Source organism: Carcharhinus amblyrhynchos, chromosome 4, assembly GCF_965287045.1.
Source record: "Carcharhinus amblyrhynchos chromosome 4, sCarAmb.v2.hapA, whole genome shotgun sequence".
NCBI classification, from domain to species: domain Eukaryota; kingdom Metazoa; phylum Chordata; class Chondrichthyes; order Carcharhiniformes; family Carcharhinidae; genus Carcharhinus; species Carcharhinus amblyrhynchos.
The window spans coordinates 9198454-9218295 of record NC_137327.1 but is presented as its reverse complement, the minus strand read 5'-3'; the positions used below and the strand labels follow the sequence as shown (position 1 = coordinate 9218295).

General features: G+C 43.3%; 1 protein-coding gene across 1 annotated transcript; it reads right to left on the bottom strand.

Annotated features, from left to right (window-relative positions):
• Nucleotides 1–13393: 13393 nt before the first annotated feature.
• Nucleotides 13394–19840, bottom strand: LOC145342499 (tetranectin-like protein). The gene is made up of 3 exons (XM_080188063.1): nt 19741–19840; nt 14425–14505; nt 13394–13853 (listed from the first exon to the last, which is right to left on the bottom strand). The coding sequence occupies exons 1-3, from the start codon at nt 19838–19840 to the stop codon at nt 13459–13461; spliced, it is 576 nt and encodes a 191-aa protein (XP_080044189.1). The 3' UTR covers nt 13394–13458.
• Between the last annotated feature and the right edge of the window lie 2 nt (nt 19841–19842).

Below are 19842 nucleotides of genomic sequence, written 5' to 3'. Positions count from 1 at the left end.
ATGCATGGGGTTATGGGGATAGGGCCTGAATGGGATTGTGGTCGGCGCAGACTCAATGGGCTGAATGGCCTCCTTCTGCGCTGTAGGGATTCTATGATTCTATGACCAGCAGTCCGTGGGAGGGAACCGCAGCACCCAGAGGAAACCCACGTGGTCGCAGAGAGAATGTGCAGAGTCCGCACAGACGGTGATCCAAGCTGGGAATCAAACTCGGGTCGCTGGCATTGTGAGGCAGCGGTGCTCACCACTCTGACACTATGCTGCCAGAAGGTAAGTCACTATATACCGTGAGTGATATAAAGGCTACCATACTGCATGACTCCAGACTCCTAACCCCGCAAGGAAAACCCACACACATCCCCACCATTTGCACCTTCTGGTCCTGTTAGCTGAATGGGTCATATGACACTCCGAGAGCTTGCTGTTTAAAAGGAGACACTTGTCACAGTTACTGAAGATATTGTCTAATTGCTGTAAGCAGCAGAGTCCAAGAGTTGCTATGGAAATGGAATCTCATCCATTACAGAGTCCACTTTACAAACAATTCAAAGTAAAAAGGAAGTAGTCCTTTGATCTTATAAAGCTCCATGATTCCACAATGGTCTGTAAAATCATATTTAATCAATTCATTCTGAGGAGATAAGCGTAGCTGTTTATTAACCGTTGCAAGTTGCTGTGAGAATGTTGTGTCCATGGAATGGGTCATAGTCAACTTCACAGAGAAGACTAAAGTTGTTGATGAACTTGATCACTCCTCAACCAGGTTGAATAATAGAATCGTAGCATCCCCACAATGCAGAAGGAAGCCATGTGGACAATCAAGTCTGCACCATCTCTCTCCCAGCCCTATCCCGGTAACCCCATTCATTTCCCATGGCCAATCCACCTAACCTACACATCTTTGGGCACTAAGGGTCAATTAGTTTGGCCATCAACCTAAGCTGCACATCTTTGGAGTGTGGGAGGAAGCTGGAGCACCTGGAGGTGCAGACATGCAGACAGGGGAAGAATGTGCAAATCCACAAAGGCTGTGACCCAAGGCTGGACTTGAGGGATGCACTGTTTTCTTCTCTGACAAGCAAACCCTTGAGGGCGGTAGGGAGAAGATCCCATGTTGGGTAGGGGAGATCTCCTGTGAGCCATCCTCCCACTCATCCCCTTTGGTGATCCTAACCCCAGGACCCCATCCAGTTATCACACATCTCTGGCCTGAAACCCAGAGACAATCCTTGGTCTTGTCTGAGTGTCACACCACCAGCCTCCCCTGTCATGATGTGGAGATGCCAGCTTTGGACTGGAGTAAACTCAGTAAAGAGTCTCACAAGTCCAGGTTAAAGTCCAACAGGCTTATTTGGCAGTAAAAGCCATTAGCTTTCAGAGCGCTCCCCCGTCGTCAGGTGAGTGGGAGTTCTATTCACAAACAGGGCATATAAAGATACAAGCTCAATTTACAAAATAATGATTGGAATGCGAGTCTTTACAGATAATCAAATCTTAAAGATACAGGCAATGTGAGTGGAGAGAGCGTTAAGCACAAGTTAAACAGATGTGTATTGTCTCCAGACAGGACAAGTCGTGGGGGTTACAGATAGTGTGACATGAACCCAAGATCTCGGTTGAGACTGCCCTCACATGTGCAGAACTTGGCTATCAGTCTCTGTTCAGCGACTCTGCGTTGTCATGTGTCGTGAAGGCCACCTTGGAGAATGCTTACCTGAAGATCAGAGCCCGAATGACTGGAGCTCTTCCAGTCAACAGAGATAGGCAGCTCTTGGCTGGTGGGACTTCTGCATTTGAGGTTCTGAACCGTGAGGGGAAGCCCACCGCTGGCCAGTCAAGTGTGCGAGTGGCGGGCTTCCTCAAAAGGTAACAGCACAGGCTCTCGTTGGCTCTCCAGCCAGCAGCTGGGACTCCCATCATCTTGACAGGAACCTGGTCAAATTGAACAAAAGATTGCCTGAAATCCTGCTCCACCTTTCACCACACCTTGACCTTTGATTGGATAAGGGTAAGCCAGAGTACAGTTCCACTTTCCATATTACAGTGACAAGCCACTGCTACCTTTCAGCTGTATACCCTAACGATCCATCATAACAGGGATCAGCTATCTATGTCAAACTGAATCTTAATTGATCGCATTGCTCTGAAGTGGGAAGGAATGGGGAAATAAAGAAAATTTCAGTGCCAGGGTTAGGATTTCTCCACTTAAGTGAAATACATCACGTCATAGAACCACAGAATCCCTATAGCACAGAAGGAGGCCACTCAGCCCATTGAGCCTGCACTGACTACAATCCCCCCCAGGGCCTATTCCCATAACCTCATGCATTAACCCTAGCTAGTCCCCCGATACTAAGGGCAATTTAGCATGGCTAATTCACTTAATCCGCACATCTTTGGACTGTGGGAGGAAACCAGAGCACCTGAAGGAAACTCACGCAGATACGGGAGAATATGCAAACTCCATACAGTTACCCAAGCTGGGAATCAAACCCCATTGACAATCAGGCAGGAATTTCCAGCTTTTATACCAGTGTGGCTGGAGAATTCCATTCCCCTTGTGGCCACGCTCCAGCACCTGTTGGGGTACACTGTGTGAAAATTTAGTATGACCATTGCACCTAATCAGCATATTTTTCAGACTGTGGGAGTAAACCGGAGCGCCTGGAAGAAACCCACGCAGACATGGGGAGAACATGCAGAATCTGCGCAGACAGTGAGTCCAGATGATCCTTTGACAAAGGGCCATCTGGACTTGAAATGTCAGCTCTTCTCTCTCCTTACAGATGCTGCCAGACCTGCTGAGATTTTCCAGCGTTTTCTCTTTTGGTTTCAGATTCCAGCATCCGCAGTATTGTGCTTTTATTGAATCTGGGTCTCTGGCGCTGTGAGGCTAGCCACCATGCCGCTATGCCGCCATTATTTATAGAGACAATAACCAAATGTCCTCCTGTGGTGCTGTCCAATTCAAACGTGTTGTGAGAGTGGATCATCATTTAACAGGTGTGTGAAAGGCAGGTAGGATTTTTCTTAGCTCTTTGCAAAGCATTTCCAGATCATTTTTGTGAAAAGCACTAACCTATTGGATATAAATAAGGCATTAATGATTATTTATGGACCAACGGTCACCCTACCTCAGTTTGTAACTGAAAAAAAACCCTGTATTTTTACATCACATTTCTCACCTTTAGAGGCTTTGTCCCTTATCTATGAGACATCACAGTGTCTGGAACAATCTGTGTTCAAATTGTTAATCATTGAAAGTACTTGGGAAAAAAGGAAGCACCCAGGCTCCAAACTGGTGCACTGATCCATGGCATCATGTGTTAGCGTAGCTCGAAGCACGTGTGTGGTCTGACACACGGCAGGACAGAAAGGGAGATGTGACGAAAGCCAGCGATTCTGGTCAGTATACATGGAGCTCCCTCTGCTGTCTCTGTGCTGAATTTATATTCATGTTTATATTTCATCGCAAAACTTTCAACTTAATTTTAAGTATTGATTTTTGCTCGTCCTAGAATTGAAGACTTACCTTCATTTATCTGAAAGATATTACGGGTAAGGAGTGATAGGATGGTAAGGAGAATTCAAAATCGGAAATTTTAGAATGTGGAGTGCGTCTTCCAAAAGCTGAGATTGAGGAAATAACTGAATAAATTAGGATCCAATGGAGAGCCCCAGCTGATACTTACTTTTCTCTTTTGGTCTATGTCCAGTTGGTCGCATTCTCTTCCCTGAGTCAGAAGCTACGAAACAATCCAAGCCTACCCAACTTCTCTTCATAACTTAAATGTTCCATCCCAGGCAGCATTCTGGTGAATCTCCTCTGCACCCCCTCCAGTGCAATCACATCCTTCCAATAATGTGGCGACCAGGACCGCACACAGTACGTTAGCTGTGGCCTCATCTAAGGTCTACAAAGCTCCAACATGACTTCTCTGCTTTTGTAGCAGAACAAAGAAAATTACAGCACAGGAACAGGCCCTTTGGCCTTCCAAGCCTGCACTGATCATGCTGCCCAACTAAACTAAAACCCCTACCCTTCCGGGGACCATATCCCTCTATTCCCATCTTATTCATGTACTTGTCAAGATGTTCTTAAAAGGGGCCTTCGATTGATAAAGGCAAGTGTTCCATATGCTTTATTCATCACTCTACTAACACATCTTTAATCTTCAGAGATCTATGGACAAACATTTCTATGGTTCTTGTACTGTTGCTCTCCATAGCTATAAAATTTCCTTCTTCTATCCTCTTTGGCGTGTGTGTGTGAGTGTGTGAGTGTGTGTGTGTGTGTGCAGGTGTGAGTATGTGTGTGTTTTTGTTTGTGTGTGTGTGAGACAGAGAGTGTGTGAGTGTGTGAATGTGAGTGTGTGTGAGTGTGTGTGTGTGAGTGTGCATGTGTGAATATGTGTGTATTTTTGTTTGTGTGTGTGAGAGAGAGTGTGTGAATGTGACTGTGTGTGTGTGTGAGTGTGTGTGTGTGTGTGTGTATGTGTGTATGTGTGCGTGGGAGTGTGTGTGTGTGCATGTGTGTGTGTGTGTGTGTGTGCATGTTTGTATGTGTTTGGATGCGTGCACCACAGCATACTTCTTCTTAAGCACACCTTCTGCTTAAGGACAGTTGGTGAGAGGAAAGGGGTACAGTTTGCTTCTCTCTCTCCCATCTGTAATGATTGGCACAAGTGCACAATAAAAGTAGATCACAATTAATTATTGATTGGCAAGATAGTGTTAGCATCATTAACTTGTGAACACAAGGATAACCAACATGAGAAAGAAACAGATTACAATGGTGACACTAAGAGACTGTTCTGATACTGAGATGACAGACAATTGCATAAAATTTACCAGAGAGAAACAGACCATTCAGTCCATCTGGTCAATATTGGCATTAATGCCCCAGCCAGACCTCCTCTATCCCTTCTCATCTATCCATATCAGCTTTTATATATCTTCCTCCCTCATCTATCTTATCTAACTTCTCTTTGAATGCAAAGTGAACTGTGTCCTACAAATAACTGCAGGTGCCTGATCCTAATACTGGTGACAAATGTGGGTCCATGTCGATGGCTGCACTGCAATCTCAAAATTAAATGCAATATTTTCTCATCTCAAGTGAGTTGGCGGATCCTTCTTCATCTCCTCCTTCTGTCCTCTATGGGGTAGCATGGTGGTAGTGGTTAGCACTGCTGCCTCACAGCACCAGGAACCTGGATTCAATTCTTGGCTTGGGTTACTGTCCGTGAGGAGAATGCATGTTCACCGCGTGTCTGTGTGGGTTTCCTCCAGATGCTCCCGTTTCCTCCCACAGTCCAAAAGATGGGCAGGTTAGATGCATCGACCGTGCTAAATTCTCCATCAGTATAACCCGAACAGGCACCGGAGTGCGGCGACTGGGGAATTTTCACAGTAACTTCATTGCGGTGTTAATGTAAGCCGACTTGTGACACTAATAAATAAACTTGAACTTAAACTCTACCAATGGGTAGGACTAGGAGTTCAGGGACCAATTGCACAGGAAAGACTGAGGGAGTCACTGCAGATTGGGGTTGGTTTTCCATGTCTCTATATGAATGAGGCTGAAAATTGTGTCACTTCAGACTCTTTAGTCTGGCTGTTTGACTGCAGCTGTCATTTAGGGTGGGGTTTATCAATTGGCCGTGGGGCAACAGCAACAAGATGGGGGAAGCACAGAATTCTCCTTTCTGAATCATAAGGGGACAGAACAGGGAGTGGAATGGTTGGGTGGGTGATGGTTGAAAGTAAACAGAGGCCTTATTTTGCACATTAATCTTTGATGTGGCACCTTATTAAATGCCTTCTGTAAATATGAGTACAGCACATCCACAGGTTCTCCTTTGTCTAATGATTGATTAGCAATAAACTGTTAATTCTGTACTAAAGATCCTCTCCATAGTATTCTTCTTTAACTCTGAAATAAGGCCGTGGAAGTGGACATTGCAGAGCATTTGAATCGTAGTGGGGGCTTCAATTTAATTTCCTGACTGTTTCAATCAGAAAACCACTTGAAATATGCAAATTAGTGGGTGTTAAAGGGACAACAAGAGACCATTTAGAAAACCAGTAATGTTATTTTATTTGTAGGAGGAGGTTTGTGTGGATAATAAATGATAGCATTGTCCAGTTGGGCCAAATGGCTTCTCTCTATGTGATCATAGATAATTCCAATATTAGAAGATCCTATTTATTGCACCATTACAATCTGTTCCTTTCTCACATTAGTTACCCTTGTGTCTATGTTAATAAATCTAAGAATTTATTGCTAATCAATCATTAGACAAAGGGGAACCTGTGGATGTGCTGTACTCATATTTACAGAAGGCATTTAATAAGGTGTCACATTGTAGGTTAATGTACAAAATAACAGCTCATGATGTTGGGGGTAATATCAACATGGATAGTGGATTGGTTAGCAACAGGAAGCAGAGAGTAGGATAAATAGGTATTTTTTGGGTTGGCAAAATGTGAGAAGTGGAGTGCCACAGGGATTAGTGCTGGAGTGCCTCAGCATTAGCAATTTATATGAATGAGTTGGATGAAGATAGTGAAGCTTTGGTTGCTAAATCTGCTGATGACACAGAGGTAGGCAGGAAAGTAAGTTGTGAAGAGGACATAAGGACATGAATAGGTTAAGCGAGTGGCCATAAAAATGGCAGATGTAGTGGGAAAACATGAACTTGTCCATTTTGGCTGGAAGAATAAAAAGACAGCATGTTAACAGAGAAGAGCTGTGGAATTCCAATGTGCAGAGGGATCGAGGCCTCATTCACAAGTCTCACAATAGAATGCAGGTACAGCAAGTAATTAAGAAGGCTATTGAAATATTAACCTTTATTTGGAAAATAATTGGACATCAAAATAAGGAAGTTTTGCTTAGTTGTTCAGGGCATTGACGAGAGCACATCTTGAATACTGTGGGTAAGACTTTCTAGGCACGCTCGCCTCAAGACCGGATAATCCCGCCTGAGGTCAACAGACCGTTGCATGGTTCATGTCCCGTCCCCTATGATTCCCGTGGCGGACAGGACAGGATAATTCCACCCTGTGTGCAGTCTGGTTTCCCTATCTAAAGAAGTATGTAAATACAGTGGAGGTGGCTGCCAGGAGGTTTGCTAGACAAATACCTGGGATGAGCGGGTTGTCTTGTGAGGAAAGGCTGGACAGGCTGGGCTTGTTTCCACTGGAGTTTAGAAGAGTGAGGAGTGAGTTGATTGAAGTCTATAAGATCCTGAATGGTCTTGACAAGGTGGACGTGGACAGGATGTTTCCTCTTTTGGGGTTAGCCCAGAACGAGTGGGAAATGTTTTAAAATTAGGGGTTGCCCTTTTAAGATAGAAATGGGAAAAATATTTTCCCTCAGAAGGTTGTGCAAATTTGGAATTGTCTGTTTCAGAAGGTGATGGAGGCGGGATCATTGAACATTTTTAAGGCAGAGGTAGATAGATTTTTGTTAGGCAAGGGAATCAGAAGTTACCAGGGGTAGACAGGAATGTAGAATTTAAAACACAAACAGAACAGCCATGATCTTATTGAATGGTGGAGCAGGCTCGAGGGGCTGAATGGTCTGATTTTGCTCCTATCATATATGATTGGGCTGTTTGAGGTGATTGTGGGAGTTTGATAGGCTAGGTAGAGAGAAACTATTCCCTCTGATTGGGCAAGCCCAGGACAGGGAGGGAATGTCCTTAAACTTAGAGTTATGCCATTTGTGGGTAATGTTAGAAAGCATTTATTCACAGAAAGTGTTGTGAAAATCTGTAACTTTCTCCCTCAAAAATGGTATTGAAACTCAGGGTGTCAACTGAACATTTAAAAATGGCCGCAGATAAATTACTGCTTGTGTGGGTGACCGTCCCTTTAAGGGCAACACAGTAGAGTAAGCATTACATGGTCAATCAATACTCAGAGTGTGGAAAAATGCCTTGGTGAGCCAAGTTCTGGGGCAGAGACATTTTGGGAGCTAGTTACAGCCATGAGCCTAATGTACAATTCTTATTACAAATAACTTTTGTGTTCACTAATGAAGTCTGTGAAAGTGCATCTTGACATCCGGTGGCAAGGATAAAATTATCATGGCACTGCGTCTGGCCCGACACCTGTGAGTATCCTGTTTTAAAAGAACTGTGAAAAAAAGAAGTACTCAGCAGAATGCCTTTGAGCAAGTAGACACATCTGATTCCTCCATAGAAGATTGGACACAGTGGTTGGAATCTTACCGCCTTGCCTGCGCCAGTTCAGAGAGCGGCATTCCTCATTGGCCTTGGGTGGGATTCTACCAGCCTCGGGCAGGTGAGGCAGTAAAATTCCAGTCAATATGGCGAACGCCTTTGGTATTATTTCCAAGCAAACAAAATAGTGCAGAAGTGAAATGCAAAGCAATTCTTTTATATTTGTGAAACTCAGACCTATAACTTTATTTGCAGCCTTGTAGCGTCAGTTGTGCTCGACTGAGTCAACAGCTCCCAGCTCAGATTTATGTGGATCCAGAGGTGATTCCCTGATTCTTTAGGGAATGACCAGTACTATGTGCCTTATGAGAGAAAGCGGATACTGGGCCAAACCGATTGTAAGGACGAGGCATTATCCAGGAAGTTCAGTTCTCGAAGTGGGCAGCACCCATAGTCCCCATACTGAAACTGGATAAGACCACCTGCATTCGTAGAGGTTATAAGTTCAGAGTTATTCAGGCCGCCAATAGGATAAATATTTAATCCTGAGAATTGAAGACCTGTATGTAAAGCTGACAGGGGGTGAACCTTACATTAAGCTGGATATGAATCGCATATACTAGCAACTCAGACTAGATTAAGCTTCCCGGGAGTATGTAATGATAAACACACACTAAGGCTTATTCCAGCACATGTGGCTGTATTTTGGCATGTCTTTGGCATGTATAATATTCCAAAGGACAATGGAGAATCTGTCACATGGGCTACCGTGGGTTGTAGTACACCTTAATGATGTCCTTATAATTGGATTGACAGAGGCCACGCATCCAACAAACCTAGAGGAGATGTTAAAGAAATTACAGGAGATTTCAGAAGTACACCTTTCAAGCCACTGAGGTAACCTACCTGGACACTGTGTAGATGAACATGGATTACAAGATAAAGAAGGCATCTGCCCCGACAAATGCAACAAAACATCAATCGTCTTTGGGAATGGTAAACTACTATGGATATTTTTTAGCAAACTTATTGACGCTATTGCCCCCCCTGGCATATTCTACTGAAGAAACATCATTGTTGGTCTTGCAAGGCTCCCTAGGAAGAAGCTTTCAACAAAGTAAAACAATTGCTACATTCCCCAAACCTGCTAGTGCACTTCACCCTATCTAAAGAACTGAGATTGACCTGTGATGCTTCTCCATATTGCATTAGTGTGGTGCTGTCCATAAGATGGATGATAACTCTGAAAGACCGACAGAGTATGTGTCAAGAACCCACTCAGAGGCTGAAAAAGGCTACTCACAAACTGAGAAGGGCAGCAACAGTCTTTGGTGTCAAGGAATTCCACCAGTACCTACATGGTGGAGACTTTATCATCATTTCTGAAGATAAATTACTCTCGGATCTCTTCAAAGAGGACAAGGCATCGCCTTGGCAAGAATTCAAGGATGGACATTAATTCTGCATACTTGCAAGCCCCAAAGTGTGTGATCAACCTGTTATCACCATCACTCCATGGGAACAAATAGTTGAATTGCCTGTGCCAGAAGTGGAGTTCCTGTTGTATAGTAGTTCCTATTAACATCGACCCTGTAGAAGCTTCTCAAACAACAGGATTACCCTGCTCTATAAGGAACAGAAAGCCCACTCAAACACTCAATTTATGATTGTCCAGCTCATGTACATAATGGTTAGCTAGTATTAGGACTGAGTGAATTAGTTATTGATGATTGTAAAAAGGACTTACAGGGGGAGAGACATGGTGATTGTCCCTTTTAAGGGCAACACAGCAGAGTAACGGTCATATGGCCTGTGTGACCATTCGGGATTCGGAGTGTGGAGCCGTCACATACTGAGCAAGTCTCTGGGGCAGGGACATTTTAGAAGCTGGCTACATGAGGCTGCTGTAAAATTCTGATCAATAAAGACTCTTTGTGTTCAGTAATGAAGTCTGTGAAAGAGCATTTTTACAGATTAGAAATGAGTATGGAATGAAGCTGAATAGATAGAGGTAAGATGCAATGGGTGAGCAGAGGGTCTTAGCCACACATTGACCGCTCATTATGTGCCCTGAATTAAAACTCATCCTGTTGACTTTGTTTGTCATGGGCGACAAGCTTGTGTTTATATTCTAGGATGCTTCTAACCTACTGTGTTCTGAGCATAGTTATCATTTTAGCCCATTGAATACAGTAGATTTTACTTGATCTTTCACTAAAGGATCTTATCTTGTCTGGTGAAGGCTAAAGAGTCCAGCATCATAATTCATGTACTATTCAGCTGCCATTTCAGTTTTGTGTAGTAATGATCTATCTTGGAAACTAAATGAATGAAGGCACAGTGTAAATAAAATATAAGGGGTAGAGTTTCCAGGAGTTTGCTCTTGTTTTATCAGTGCAACTCTGTTGAAAATTGGCTGCATACGAGCAGCGCAAAGGAAATTTTAAACACAACCTCACATTAAGCGCAAGTGGAGCTTCTGTAATTTTTAATGCTGGTTTAAAGGTAATTTCACCTGAATTTGGTCAAAATCCTGGAATTCCCTCCCTAACAGCATTGTGGGTCAACCCATAACACACGAACTGGATCGATTCAAGAAGGCAGCTCACCACCACCTTCTCAAGGGCAACTGGGGGTGGGCAATAAATGCTGGCCAGCCAGCCATGCCCATATCCCTCAAATGAATAAAAAATCCCCACAAAACTGATTGATCCTCTCAGTTAAAACTTTGAGCATGGTGAGTGCCGACCTGTTGGTTCACAAAAACGTTTTCAAATTGCATCTGTTTTCTTCGATGCGCAAGGAAGCGCGTTTCAGAAGTTTTCATTCATTGAAAAAATATCCAATTACTAAGGATCAGAGAGGTCTACACCTGTGAAACCAGCAACTGGTTCAGTATAGTGTCTTGAAGTCATTTTCAGTGAATAGAAATCAGATTACTAACTGGTGGTAGTCTAGACACTCTTAACAAAAATGCTTATTTTGTTTGTTGCTCAGCTGACTTTCAGCATTAATAACGTTGACTGAGTTATTGCTCTTTAACTTAATGAGGGATTTCACACAATGGAAAGACAAAGAAACTATTACATTTTGTTACACCACTTGATCACATTGGTGGCTGGAAGATGTTAGGTTTGTTTAAAGTTTATTTATTAGTGTCACAAGTAGGCTTCCATTAACACTGCAATGAAGTTATTGTGAAAATCCCCTCACCACCACACTCCAGTGCCTGTATCTGAGGGAGAATTTAGCATGGCCAATGCACCTAACCTGTACGTCTTTTGCGGAAGGAAACTGGAACACCCGAAGGAAACTCACGCAGATACAGGGAGAATGTGCAGACTCCGCACCAACAAAAGTTTTTTTTTAAAGTTTATTTATTAGTGTAACAAGTAGGGTTACAGTAACACTGCAATGAAGTTATGGTAAAATCTCCAGTGACCCAAGCCAGGGGTCGAACCCTGGTGCTGTGAGGCAGCTGTGCTAACTACTGTGCCATCGTGCCGTTCATTTTGTGGTTTTGCAAATAAATTTTAACAGAAACTTCAACCAGTGGATTTTTTGTTTCCTAACTGTAACCAAACTCTACCCCTAGATCAGGATACTCAGCCAGGAGCCTTGAGCAGAGTTTGAAGAATTCTCTCTAGTAATTCTCTAAACAGACACTTTGCAAACAAATACACAACAGAGAATAGTTTAACACCAACACCACACAACAACCCGCCAGCCCATGAAGGCTCTCATTCAGCACTTAATGTTGTGTGCCAAACTGATTGTGTGCAAATATCTTGTTTTTTAATGATTGCAATGAGCTAAAACGTAGAAAATTGCATGTTTTATATAGAAAACAAACCTGATAAGTCGTGATAAGGGATAATAATTTCATTGTGTTGCTTCTAAAGACACCATGAAACTGTATCTAGGAAGTGCTGAAGAATAGATTCCTTTCCAGAAAATAGCTCATGCAATAGAAAATATGTGCAGAAATATATCACTTAACAATGGAAGGCAACAAAATGTACTTGGGTCTGGATTTCTTTTCTTCCGGATGGATATGGGACATCCCCTTGTCAGCCCAACCCTGCTGAGAAGAGTTACCAATATGCCGGAATTAATCCTGGTATCTCGAGGCATCAAAGACACTGTTGCGAGGTGAAAAATCATGGGGGCAATTTTTAAAAATCATTTTCTTTGAACAATGTTGGAGATATGGGAAAATGTGTGCTTGACTGTCAAGCAAAGCCATGATCAAATCAGAGATTCAATGCGATTTTCTGAGATATATCTGTCTGAAGTTGACAAAAAGTAGATGAAATGCCAAAGGTAATGTTCGGCCCAACTCTGTGATTACGTGGTCATTAATTGCTGAGAATCATTCTACTGATGATGAGATTGTAAAATAAAATGGCCTTAGGTTTTGAACTCACAGTATGCTTAGATTACCATAGAAAAAAACACATGTTGGGTGGCCTTTGTTTAAAATGAACTCACCAAAGCCTCTGCTAAAAGATGTAGGGAAGGATGGCACAGTGGCACAGCACTGCTGCCACAAAGTGCCAGGGACTTGGGTTCAATTCCAGCCTTGGGTGACTGTCTGTGTGGAGTTTGCACGTGCCTGCGTGGGTTTCCTCCCACAGTCAAAAGATATGCAAGTTAGATGGATTGACAATGCTAAATTGTTCCTTAGTGTTCCAAGGTGTATAGGTTAAGGGAATTGGTGGGGTAAATATATGGTGTTATGGGGATAGGAGAAGATGTTCTGTTGGAGAGTTGATGCAGACTCAATGGGCCAAGTGGCCTCCTTCTGTATTGTCGGGATTCTATAATATGAGGTGCACAAAGCCATTTATGTTAATCTTCACAGTATAATTTCAAAGGTTTTATAAACTAACTTTTGAAATATGACTGTAATGCTTCCCAGCACTGAGTACTGGGAAATAGTATCAGATCTGTAGCAAGAGAAAGAGACCTTGAAAAGGCAGGTAGAAATTCATCTTGGATGAGAACTCAAGAATAGGGAATGTTGTATGGATAGCCCTTTATATACCTTCCCCCAGTATTCAATTCCAATGGATGTATAATGGTGATTTGTGAGATGTCAGCCATTTTTCTGATGTTGCCCAAGATGACTTTCTACCCTTCACAGTCTCATATCATTCAAAATGTGCGTCTATTAAGAGTCTCATTTAAAACATCCTCAACTGAAAAATAGAAATCAGGAATATTGCATAGAAATGGTAATGGCTGCAATTGGTCTGGAACTTTCTTACACAGGAATGAGGTATTCACAGATATATCTCTTCTCAGACCGGCACACATCATCGGACCACTTGCCCTGGCCGCTAGTTGAGGCCGCCACACAATTCTCACGCGTCCCTCTGCGTGGTTTGCTCCGATCCCAGTTGAAGTAAGTAATCGGCAATCCATTCACATCAACAAATTTGCCCTCGGTGGTCATGTCGTTGACTCCAATCCAAAAGTCCCTGGCCCCAACCAAGCTCTTCTTGGCGTAGCTACGGAGGGAATTGCCTTCATCACTGCTTCGGGGGATACTCAAAGTCCCTCCTTGGGCAATACAGTCCTCATTGGCTGCGTGGTAGCTCTTTGAACCTCTCGAAGCCAGGTAACATTTTTTGTGAATTTTTGTGCCTTTCAGGCAAACTGGGAGGAGAAAGGAAATAATTTTCATTTACATTCCACTCATCACAAACACAGGACATCCCAAAGCCATTCCATCCCAACTCGATTATCTGCAGCTTATAGAATCATAAAATCCCAGGAGGAGGCCATTCGGCCCATCAAATCAATATCGACCACACAATCCCACCCAGGCCTAGTTTCGTAATCCCACACCTTTACCCTGCTAACCCCCTTGATGCTAGGGTCTATTTAGCATAGCCAGACAACTTCTCAATCACATCTTTGGACCGTGGGAGGAAACCGGAGCATCCAGAGGAAACCCACGCAGACATGGGAAGAAAGTGCAACCTTAACACAGGCAGGGAAGCGAGGCTGGAATTGAACCTGTGTCCCTGGCGCTATGAGGCAGCAGTGCTAGCCACTATGTCACCGTGCTGCTCTATTTCCCATTCTACTGGGAATTCCAATAGCTTCTGCTGGCAATGGTGGCAGCTTGTATTAGGAATATGAATAATGACCCCTCCCCAGATGTATTTGCATTGGGTGAGGCAGTACAGCCCACAACTCCTCCCGACACAACAGGAGAACTCACCAGTCTGCAGTGCCTGCATTTCTTTCAACGAATTCACTTCTCGCCACAGTTTATCAATCTCGTTCCTCAAATCATCCTTTCCTACGGTTGAAAGAAGGATAAAACAAAGATTGTTCTTGAAAAGCTGGGATAGAAACCTAAAAAGAACAACACTTGAGACTAAAGACACGAATCGACAAATTTGCCCAAAACACTTGTCCCAACCTTCAACATCACGTTTTAGTGCCATACAGCAATGCAGTTTTCTATTATGTTTCGTTGTCGAAGGATTCAGGCAGTTTGTGACACTTCACTGCTGGAATTCCATCGTCCCGCCCACCACGGAATCGGAATGGGGCAGGGCGGGCAACGGAAATGTCCGTTGACCTTGGGAGGGATTTTCCGGTCTCGCTCAAGCGAAGTTGTAAAATCCCACCCGTATTAATTTTTGCAATGTTCCCTTTTCTGCTCTTAACGCAGACACTAACTCGCCCAACCATATTTGTCAGCTTTGTCGCAAATAACATACAATATTCATATAATTTGTTAAAGTACATTATGTAACAGTTCAAACCTGACATTATATGAAGCATAATACAGTTCAAATCCTTTCAACACAATATGTGGCGCGCACAATTACATGTATTTACAATTTGCATTAATATTTCATTTCAAACGTTTTCTGATGCATATAGCCCGAAGGGCTGTAGATAATTTCCAGCCCCTTTTCAATTCACATTTTGTACCACAAGATGGTGCTTTGATACTGAACAGCGCTAAAATAGAACCGATCTTTTCAGAGAATATTTTGAACCATTTACAGAGACACAAACTGTGTATCCAGTGGTCCATTACTTTTTACTGTAAAGAATGCTAATAAAAGTCAATGTGAACTTGAGGAATAGAACCTACCAGTTTGATGAGACACTTTATAGTTTTTCAGCTTCAATACTTTCACAACCAATTCTCCCATTTCCACAAATGTTGGTACATGTTCTGCTCTAACTATTTACGGCTCCTCTGCTCCCATCTTTTGATCCATTCCCTCTTTTGCCTTGCTCTTTGACCCACTTTCTCATTTAAATGGAAGTACGCTAATGGTTACAGCATAGAATGGGACCGTTCAGCCCATTGTGTCCATGCTAGCTCTCTGGGAGAACAACTCAGCCAATCCCACTCCCTCACCTTCTCTTCAACAACCTGCAAACCTGTCCACATTTCCACACAAGTTACGAGAACATGCAACATGTTTTGATGTGATGCCTTCAACATAAACCATCTTGACGAGCTTCAAAAGAACATTACCAAAGAACATTTGATATGCACTTAGATGCTTGAATGGAAGACCAATAGTGTACTCCTAAAGGCAGGTTTTAACAAGCCTCATGGAAGGGGACAGAATTCAAAAGTGAATTCCACAGCTTGAGAACTGAAACGCTCAAGGCAAAAAAAAATGGAGAAATGAAAACAGGGTTGAGAATTGTGAGACGGCAGAGATTTTGGAGGGCTCCATCGTTGGAGGACGTTACAGAGATCAGCTATACCAAATGACCCACACGGTGATTTTGATTTGATTTGATTTGATTTATTATTGTCACATGTATTGGTATTCAGTGAAAAGTATTATTTCTTGTGTGCTATACAGACAAAGCATACTGTTCATATGGAAGAAAAGGAGAAAGCATAGAAAGTAGTGTTATAGTCATTGCTAGGATGTAGAGAAAGATCAACTTAGTGCAAAGTAGGTCCATTCAAAAGTCTGATGGCAGCAGGGAAGAAACTTGAGTCGGTTGGTACGTGTTCTCAGACTTTTGTATGTTTTTACTGATGGAAGAAGGTGAAAGAGAGAATGTCTGGGTGCATGGGGTCCTTAATTATGCTGACTGCTTTGCCGAGGCAGTGGGAAGTGTAGATATTGTCAATGATTGCGAGGTTAGTTTGAGTGGTGGACTGGGCTTCGTTCACAGCCCTTTGTAGTTTCTTGTGGTCTTGGGCAGAGCAGGAGCCAATCCAAGCTATTATACAATCAGAAAGAATATTTTCAATGATGCATTTGTAAAAGTTGCTGAGAGTCATAGCTGACATGCCAAATTTCCTTAGTCTTCTGAGAAAGTAGAGGCGTTGATGGGGCTTTCTTAACTATAGTGTTGGCATGGGGGGACCAGGACAGATTGTTGGTGATCTGGACACCTAAAAACTTGAAGCTCTCGACCATTACTACTGCATCCCCATTGATGTAGACAGGGGCATGCCCTCGACTACGCTTCCTAAAGTTGATGATTACCTCCTTCGTTTTGTTGGCATTGAGGGAGTGATTAATGTCATTGCACCAATTCACTAGATTCTCTGTCTCATTCCTGGGCTCCTGTGAAGTGATGCCCAAATTAACAACTGCAGTTCAAATGACCTGTGTACCCAATTGGAAACCTGTCTGGAAACAACTTTCATTGTGAAAGTATTTAAGGCATTATATAGCAGATGTTGACTGTAGACACTGACCAGATGGCTGAGAAGCTAAGGGAATCTGCTGCTTTCTGCGTGAGCCAGTTCAAATCCTAGACTCGTCATCGGGTTTTAGACTGTTTCACGCATTGCTCCCTTAAATATCTCAGTAAGGAATTGGTTGCTGGACATTTGGGTGCATTGCTACAGAAAGGCATTCCCTGCTGGCCAGGAGATGCAAATATCGAAGTAAAAGTGCCACTTGCTGGTTCCTCTCAAAGTGGGAAAGAAATGCGCTAAACCCCGTTCGTCCACACTCCCACCCCCTTCAGGGAAATGAAGCCAGTGAAATGTAAGCTGTCTTGGAGTGGGAGTCACCACCAGTGAACTTCATAGTATTTCATTGCAGGTGAGTGACTGATGTTTCTGGGGTGCAATGGCCATATTGCTATGCCTTTTCTTTCTTTGCTTGCAATTTACGGGGTGGGATGTAATGACATAAAACTGACAGTCTGTCAAATGTGAATTCTGCTGCTCGGTAGAGACATTATTTATTTCAACCAAGTAAGCATTACACAGGCTAATCACAGGACTGGGGTGCGGGGGGGAAGGTAAGTAAAGTTTCCTCCACAGGGCAGCGCAGTGGTTAGCACGGCTGCCTCACAGCACCAGGGACTTGGGTTTGATTCCCAGCTTGGGTCACTGTCTGTGTGGAGTTTGCATGTCCTCCCCGTGCCTGTGTGGGTTTCCTCCAGGTGCTCCGGTTTCCTCCCACAGTCCGAAAGTTGGGCTGGTTAGGTCAGTCGACTATGCTAAATCTTCCCTCAGTGTACCCAAACAGGTGCTGGAGTGTGGCGACTCAGGAATTTTCATAGTAATTTCATTGCAGCGTTAATGTATGCCTACTTGTGACACCAATAAATCAACTTTAACTTTGGACTACCTTTCCTTTTTTGCTGTTGGAACTATGGCACTCTGTAACTTTAAAGTGTCGGTACTGTATGTGTAGCAGCTAATATAGGGAAACATGAAACTCAATGAAAAGCAACAGATAAGCAGCAGAGCCAGGAGGAATGTTAACCTTACACAAAGACAATGAAGTTGACTCTGGAACTCTGACAAAAGGCTTTCCAGACTCAAAACTTTGGTACTCTTCTCTCTCCACTGATGCCCAGTGAAGTAATTGAGGGCACCTCATTGAATGTTTATAAGGCAAGGATAGGTTGATTTTTTTTTGAACAGTAAAGGAATTAAGAGATGGTGAACGGGCTGAGTCCACAAAAAGATCAGCCATGATCATATTGAATGGCGGAGAAGGCTCGAGGGGCCAGATGGCCGACTCCTGCTCCCAGTTCTGATGATCTTATGCTGTCAGACCTGCTGAGATTCTCCAGCATTTTCTGTTTTTTGTTTCAGATTCCAGCATCTGCAGTACTCTGCTTTCATTTAAGCTGATACTGGAATTTACCAATAAGAAACAGCTCTCTTGCCTTTATAAATGACAGAAGGAGTTCCTCCTGTCAGGGGCAGACGTGCAAGCCATGGAAATTCCAGCTCTGCACAAACTGTTTAGGAGCAATTTTAGCCAAAACTGCCCAGCAAGAAACTAACACGGAATTGTGCCATCCTCCCGAGCTTGTCCTTGTTTGGTTCCAGTGGGGGGAAATTGTGCAGGGCATCAATGTGGACTTTAGCCCGACCCATTCAGTTTCACACAAAACGAGTTAGATTAAATATTCCCCTCCTCTGCTGAAGTAAAGAGTCCCTTCGTCCTAGTTTGAGAAGCATGGTGCAACACAGAAGCAGTGGAAATACTGACAGATGTGGCTCAGGCCATTAGGTTCAAGTTGACCCATTGATCCATTCGACTGAATTCATGTAAACACCACCAGTGGAAGCAACAGTGCAACTTATTTCTCCAGGCTCATGTGTAATGTTTCTGATGGAGAAACATAGCCAGTTTACATTAACTTAGAAAAACATTAAAACAGTTGCAAACATATTCATTCCTAAATAAGATTAATCGAGTGACAAACGTTGTTAGGGAGCGGACTTGAAAAAATTAATTCAACGTTAAATAGACTGACTGTCCCGAGTCAATGATTTTCTTTGATTCTGTGGTGAAGAGAAGTTTCATTCGGAAATGAGACACACACACACACACACACACATGCTGACACACACACACACATTGATACACAATGACACACACATAGTGACGCACTGACACACACACACACACACACACATATACACACACATGCTGACACACACACACTGACACACACGTACACATACTGACATACACACACACTAACACAGACACAGACACGCATACTGATACACACAAATACACATACACATTGACACACACCCCGACACACACACACACACTGACACACGCACACAAAGACGCACATACACTGACACGCACACACACACAGAGACACACACACGCACACACTCTTACACACACAGATACACCCACACGCACACATACACACACACTCACATCATTTACAAACACTGACACACCCATACACTGATACACAAGCACACACTGGCACACGCACACACACACTCGCATCCCACACACATACACTGACACACACACTGACACACAAGCACACATACAATGACACACACACATACAATGACACACACACACTGACACACACACACACATACAATGACATACACACACACACACTGACACACACACACACACATACAATGACACATACACACTGACACACACACACATACAATGACACATACACATACAATGACACACACACACACACACACACTGACACACACACACACACACACATACTGACTCACGCATATATACACACATACCAACAACAAAGCAGAAATGAAAACTGGGTTTACCTTTGCCAGATTTTGATGGTTTGGATCTGGGCTGGGCTGAGGTCAGAGATATTATCACCACACCGACCCAAACAAGACAGAGGAGTTTAACTCCAGCCATAA

What these genes read in the sequence shown, in the direction of transcription:
- LOC145342499 (XM_080188063.1), bottom strand. Translation starts at nt 19,840, where the DNA reads ATGGCTGGAGTTAAACTCCTCTGTCTTGTTTGGGTCGGTGTGGTGATA. An exon ending in ACCATCAAAATCTGGCAAAG is followed by an intron (nt 14,506 to 19,740) that starts GTAAACCCAGTT and finishes TTTCAACCGTAG; the next exon opens with GAAAGGATGATTTGAGGAAC. An exon ending in AATGCAGGCACTGCAGACTG is followed by an intron (nt 13,854 to 14,424) that starts GTGAGTTCTCCT and finishes TTCTCCTCCCAG; the next exon opens with TTTGCCTGAAAGGCACAAAA.